We start from the raw sequence: 7339 nt of genomic DNA on the forward strand, positions 1-7339 counted from the left end.
ATAAAAAGCGTTTTCTTTTTTAACTTTCATTAAATTTTTTAGTAATTAGCTGTAAGCCGCGTATGATTGTTATTTACTAAAACTGTTAGTAATATTAGTAATTACCAGTTTAATTAGTAATACATGGACATACATTTAATGGACGATTTTACGTAAAGAAAAATATTCAACTTTTTTTACAGAAATTTTATATGGCAGTAGGTATTTATTTAATTAATGCAATTAATTTATACTTATTTTGAATATTAGAAGCACTAGAATGACAAAAAGTATTTGATAATTGTAATTATAATTGAATGTTAAAACTTGAAATTAAAGCTCCATAATAGCAATAAAAGTTAGAAACTTTTTATGATTATAATTGACTATAATTTATACTAATTTTTGATGCCAACTATTTTTAAATTCTGATCATTGCAACCATCTTTATTATAATTTGCATTTGCACGGTAATAATAATACATTCTGTGTTAATAATTACTACAAAACTATAAAACTGCTTTTAACTATAATTTTAATATTTAATTATAATTAAAAATAAGAAGTTCAATAATTAAATACGATTTGAGCTATAAATCCGACAAGAAATAACATTTCATATATTATAATTGTGAAGTAATCGATACCAGACTAGTTATTTTCGAATTCTAGAATTAGTATCTGCAATAATTTGAAATGTATTTCTAAATGTACTCATAAACGGTTCTTATCATGAAAAATCAAATCCTTTACAAATAGTAACTCGAATCTTGAGATTTAAATTGCTAGTAAATAATTTCTTTTACTAAAAATAAATTTGTAGTAAAATACTCATAAAGAAATCGAATATATTTTAACCACTTTCGAGTCCACTTGGAAATAACACTCTTGTTTTTCGAGATACTTATAAAGAATTCAAACCCATTTTATCCAGGAATCTATTTGAAAATACTGCTTTTATTTTTCGAAATAATCACAGAAAATTCGAAAATTACGCAAACAAAACTTTATAGATGTAAGATAATTCCATCACTAATTATAAATACCAAATACTTTTCTCAGTATAGTGTAGTGCTTTTAATATTTAATAAAATAAGCAGTGAATGACTAACTGCATTAATATTAAATTTCTCTAAGGATTCAACACATCTTTTATCGTCCATACTCTGTACAAAATTTATTCAATAGACATTTGATATTTTACTTTTCAAGGCATACACATACATGCCTGCGGTCGTTCATATCGCAGTATAGCTCAAAGGAGGCGTTATCGCTTGGCTCGCAAGCCTCAGGCATCAAAGATCAGTCGAGACTTCCGCAAAGCACGTGCTACTGATCGGCGATCGTCCCGCGATCGCGGCCCGTCGCGGAAGGATCGAGCTGTGTCTGACGAATGTTTAAGGATACTACTGACCTGGTATACTATAGAGGGAGACCGAGCTGTCTCTAGAGAAGCGCGCCGAGCCCCCGAGGCTTCCAAGGGGACTCTTACCACACTGGTAGCTGCGAAGCGGCTTGGCCGGCGGCACCCCGCCAACACCTATCCAACCATCCAAAAAACCAAACAAAAAACCAATGTACCCAGGTGCTCCGATGCACGTATCTCCAACTCTCCGCCACCCACCGCTAAGCCGTTCGACAAGTTCAGTGCACATGCAGAAGTGAACCAGACGGGAAGTTCCGCGTTCGGACCGCGTCTCTCATGTTTCTCCGCGAACTTTGCACGCGAGATCCAATTGAAATTCATACAGCGCGTCCACACAAACGTTCGATACTTCCGAAACATGGTTGTACAACTCGGTCGGGGAGCCGCGATAACATTCTCGCTAAACGATCGCGCGCGATTTGTTTAGCGGAGCGAGACTGAAAGCCTTCTGCATTGAGAACAAAGTATTTTATGATTAAAAATGAAAGTGAAAATAATTATGGTTAGGAGCACAATTTTTTATTGACTGTAACTTATAGTCAAAATGTTTATAAATTTAAAAAAATTGAAACTAATTATATTGAAAACGATTACAATTTATAATCATTTTCAGTTTCAACTAGATTTAGACCGTTACAAGTTATCAAATTAATAATTGTATGTTATTATTACTAACATTCTCAGTGCAAGAATTATAAAAATGGAGCTCCTAATTTTAATTATTTTAACATTCACTTACAGTCGCAAATATCAAATACTTCTTTCTCAGCGTGGGTAAGTGAAAAGACGCGAGTAGACAGTTGTCTCTTTTAAAAATCTTTCGACGATTATCACGCACTCCGGTTTGTATCGCGAGTTTAATCACGCGATTACGAACGTCGTTGAAATATTGATGTAATAGCTTGTCGAATAAATTTTACACGCACTTCTCGATCACGTTAATCGTAGAGCCAAGAGAAATGTCCTTTGTAGAAAATGCTTTCGTTTAATAAATTGATAGTTTTTTTTAGCTGACAGCGCTTAGAAGACGCTCGCGCGCGTTTTGATATACAAAACAGATCTGCCACGTCATAGTTGTTGATGATTAATCACGATCGATCTACGTGCGATTGGGCTATTCACGCGCGTCCTAAATCCGTTCCTCTCGGCGCGGCGCGGCTCTCAGTATGTTCGTGTAAAAACGTTTCTCTCGACAACAAAGAGAACGCTCGTGACGGCCAGAAATGAGGCCATCCTTTCCCCTTGGACTAGCAGGTAGCCTGTTAAGTGTTTTTGAGTAGTGTCAAATAGCACTCGGCCAACGCCGACGGTCGTAACGATCTCCGTTGAACGATCAAGAATCGAAACGACCTTGCAACCGTCGATCGGAAGCATGAAGAATGGGGGGGCGATTGCGAGTGTGCGCGTCTGTGCGGATGTACGTATACGTTCAAGCTCAAAGCACGAGGTACGCATTGAGAAAAAAAAAAAAAAAAATTGGTCGAGTTTCAGGAAGATTAGAAGAGAAAAGCGCGCTTAACTGCGAATAATGTTCTGTGTAAACCGAGTTTCGTTACCCATCTTTCTTTACCAGCCAATTGAATCGAGAAGATAATGTTCTTGAAATATATAATTTGGAATATCAAACGAAAAAAATTACTATCAAATCAATAATCATTGACTTATATACAAATAGGGCAAGAATGTAAAAATCTTATTTAAAGAGTTCGATACGCTTTAAATTTTAAAGAGTGACAATTGTCGCTGGAAATATCACGGGAAACGTCGCTTTAGAAGATCTTGAAGAAAAAAACTTGTGCGACGATTTTTCGAATGATTTATCACTCTATTAAGAGTCGAAATTCACTCGTACAAAGTCAAAAATTGAATAATTTTTAAGTAATTTGTTTGCTCTAAGCAATTTAGAGAATAATTTTAAGAACAAAGTGTATATTATATTTTAATATTATAATAGTTATTTAAAGAATATAAGAACATAATATAATTATTTTGATAATAATAAAATTATTGAAAATTTTATTATTAGTTTGAAGGTATTGTTACTTCCTATCAATATTTTTTCTTCTTAACTCACAATAACTATTATCTAATAAAGATTATATATTTTTCTTAATAAAAAATTTATAAAATTTCTTTATGTAAGCGAGTTATGTATGTTAAAAAATATTAAATTCTTTAGAGAAAATTTTATATTCTTAAATTCTTTAGAATCTTGTTTCTTTTTGAGACAATGATATTTGATTTAATACTAATTTTTCTTCTAAACACTGTAAAAAATTCAGTAAATTTACATAAATAATGGATAAAAATTGCATGATTAGTCTTGTAAAAGAATCATGTAATTTTACAGAAAATATGTAAATTCACAAAAAAATATGTTTTTACTTTTATAATGTAAATATTTTATATAAAAAATTACGTGCATGATAGGATATTTTAAATATATTATGTAATTATACGTAATACAAAAGTAATATTCCGTGTATCGTTGTGAAATATAAGTGCGATCACGGTGCATGTGCGAAAATTCTGTCCTGCTTAGCATCACTGTGTGCAGACACGGTAATCATTCTATTGTTTACAACTTTGTATGAGAGATAATATTTTAATGTATAATAATATATTTGCAAAAAGTTTTATTACCTTACTATTTCTATAATTTTTCCTACATTTCGTAAATTTACTTCTGCAATCTGTTTAATTACAAATGCGTGGAAATTTATAATAGTTTTTTAATTACCCATTATAGATGTAAATTTACACAAAGTTTTTTTATAGATTTTTATAGAAATACCGAGTAAATTATGTAACTTTATGAACTGGAATAACATTTATAGTCTTCAAAGACAAAAAATTGAGGAACAATTGTTGTATAAATGCAAATAAATGTATTAATAATATTATTAATAATGTATATCGTTTGTTCTGAAAAGATGATGCAGTTAAATAGCTCTTGGTCGCATTAAATGTAAAAGTTATACCAGATTAGAAAATCGGGCGATTCATATACATATAATGTATCATAATTGATTTTGCTTCCTATTTTCATATGCTTGCGCTACAAATTGCAACATAAACTTATTACTTTAATTGCTCAGTCGATTGAATAATCGATTCGACCAATTTTCAGCAAGACAATAAAAGAGATTTATATTTCCGTGTATATCGCGTACACGTGTTGAAACCGTCAAGGATACGTAAGCGAGTTGCGTAAAAGGCGACCAGAATTTTATAATGCCAATACGGAATCTGTCTTGTATTTGAATAAAATGTTTTTTAAGTAATGAGAAAAGTTAATTTAGTGTCGTTGTCCAGTTTCTCTCAGTTTCTTCATCGAAAGAGATTCTTTTAGAGAAATCAAATTCAAATTCTTATTCTAATTCGTCGAAATTTTTACGAATTGCAAAACTTCTCTGTTTCATAATTTTAAAGACAGGACGCAATATATATGTACACAAAAAAAAGAAACGATTGGTAATAACAACCAAACTTTGATAAAATAATTTTAATTGAATAATTGGCTGACATAACTAAATATTTTGTAATTATATTAACAGTATACAAAATAATAATTTAGTAATCAAACGGTTATTAAGTATTACTAAATATTTGATTATATTAACCGATCATTTAATTAAAATTATTTCGTCAAAGTTCATTATTATTACAAAATTCTTTTTCAATGTACATATACTACATATCGCGCTTGCATTGCAATTTCTCGAGGTCAGAGTGTTCAAAAAGGATCTAAGAATTTTAGAATAGCGATGTTTTTTTTTCAGAAAGACTTCATGTGTTTCTGGTCACCTTAGGTAAGATATTTGAAGGAATGCGAAATTACAGAGCGTGCGCTGTATAATATGTTTATGCAATTAATATGCGGGGCAAGGAGGAGGGGGGAGTGATGGTAATATACTACAGAGAACATCGGTGCAGGCATGAGGAAAATGCACAGGCGCACGAAGCGGTAAATTCTCATTGAGCGGCCCAAAGTTGTCGCTCTGTAATCTCTTTAACGGTATGCGCGACATTTTGCTTATTACCAGCGGCTTTATCATGAATATTACTTGAAAAGGAATTTATTCTGCAAATTAAATTAATTCCGTTTAATTCCATACGTATTAATTGTAGCGGTTAATTAGAAATTGTAATCTACTTATACAGAAAAGTTGTGAAACGATCAACATTACTCCGATGAAGGGCAATAAATTATCGAGCGTCTGCTTCATATTTAATGGACCTTTCTGCAATAGACGGTAAATATCAGGTATTAACACGGTACAGAGTCAGAAATTTAATGCGAAAAAATATGATTTTTCGAGCATTGTTGGGCCGCTCGTTTGACGAGTCGCGTCAATGATATGTACGACGATACGTCCGATGTAGAAATGGAAGGAGGAAGGAAACGCGGGCATTCGTATACCTGGTGTGGTGAGAGTCTTGGGCTGCGTCGGGGTCGAGCTTGGACCCCCGACGACGCTCGACGCCGCCGGGCTGTACGCCCTCAGAAGGGACCCACCGCGCGGCAGGGTGCTGCTTCCGCCCACGTAGTAACTGCCCGATGTCGAGTTCTTGGCCGACTGCAATCAGAAAGGAGGCGCCTTGTCAGAGGGAAACGTCGATAATTCAAAGGCCGCGGAATCGCGGTTATACCTCACGCCGATCAATTAAGACTGGCAATAATCTAATTGACGTGTGATGCAACAACAATGTCAGATGCTAATGCCGATTAAAGGGCGATACGGCAATTGTAGCAATCAGCGGGACTAGTAATTACGTCGAGTTGCGAGACTTTCGTATAATTAACTGCCAATACTTGTTTAAGTATCACAAGATTTGTAAATCTTTTAACGCGATTGTTCAGGATTGTTATCTCCGGAATCACCGAGATAGAATTCGTGTTTATAGCCAGCGTCTTCCGGCTGCCGCTTTCGCAACAGGTTTCAAGACTCGGCGTCGTTAACGTTAGCTTTCCAACACGAATTTCCAACGCGGTAGTTTTTACGATCACTTTAACGCACACTATTTATACAAACGATATCTTCTCACATATCAATTTTCAAGCTTTATGAATGACGCATTTGATTTGCTCAAAAAATGATAAATCTTTAATTTTAAAGTTAAATTAAAAAAAAATACGAGTCAAACGCGGTAATTGGTGCGTCAATAATAATAGTACATGTATTTCGCTATTAATACATATAATTTATTCTCTAATTTTAATAGTGCCAAGTCTATCTTAAATATTTTGATAAAACAAAAATAGTTTGTAGATATGTGAGTTTTTCTTTAAGACAAAAGTATTTCTGAATACGAGACCAAGAGGCCTTGAACTTTCTTGGTTAGCAGGTGGAAATATTTGTATGCGGAATAAAGCGTTAGTAATTCCGCTCCCGCTTGCAACATGGAATGCCTAAGTTATTCGCCGTATCATCCCGTTTGTTTCGCGCTGCTTGACTCGCCAACTTTCCACGAAAGATTTAACTTTCCCATATTGATCACAGTAGACTGCATGACACGTATGGAATATACGATTAGCGATCCCGCATGAGGCTCTAAAATAGTTAATAAAATGAAGCTGTTTCTCTCACATATTATGTCCAAGTTGGCGTGGCGAAACGTAGGCAATAAATTGTCTAATCAACCGCAATTTGTACTATTCGTATTACAAGTATGTTAAGTAGTTGAAAAAAATTAAAAATTGCATAGTTTTTTCAAATAAAAATACCTCAAAAGCTATATTTCAGAAGCCAAAGATATGTAAGTATATTTCTGAAGATATTCATGTATCTTCCTTTTTTATATTTTTTTTATTATTATACTTTTGAATGAAAATACCTCAAAATCTCTATTTTAAAAGGAAAAAATAATTTTAAGTATATTTCTTCATATCTTCACATTTCCCTTTATTATCTATAAATTGTTATTACACCG

The 7339-nt window shown here is 33.3% G+C and overlaps 1 protein-coding gene across 1 annotated transcript in view; it reads right to left on the reverse strand.

Moving 5' to 3' along the window:
• Nucleotides 1–7339, reverse strand: part of LOC105204572 — a 294782-nt gene that overhangs the window by 51772 nt on the left and 235671 nt on the right. The window contains 2 exon segments of the mRNA XM_026132063.2: nucleotides 1394–1531; nucleotides 5829–5985. Coding sequence (XP_025987848.2) covers nucleotides 1394–1531; nucleotides 5829–5985 — 295 coding nt within the window.

This window comes from Solenopsis invicta, chromosome 3 (genome assembly GCF_016802725.1).
Source record: "Solenopsis invicta isolate M01_SB chromosome 3, UNIL_Sinv_3.0, whole genome shotgun sequence".
Classification (NCBI taxonomy): domain Eukaryota; kingdom Metazoa; phylum Arthropoda; class Insecta; order Hymenoptera; family Formicidae; genus Solenopsis; species Solenopsis invicta.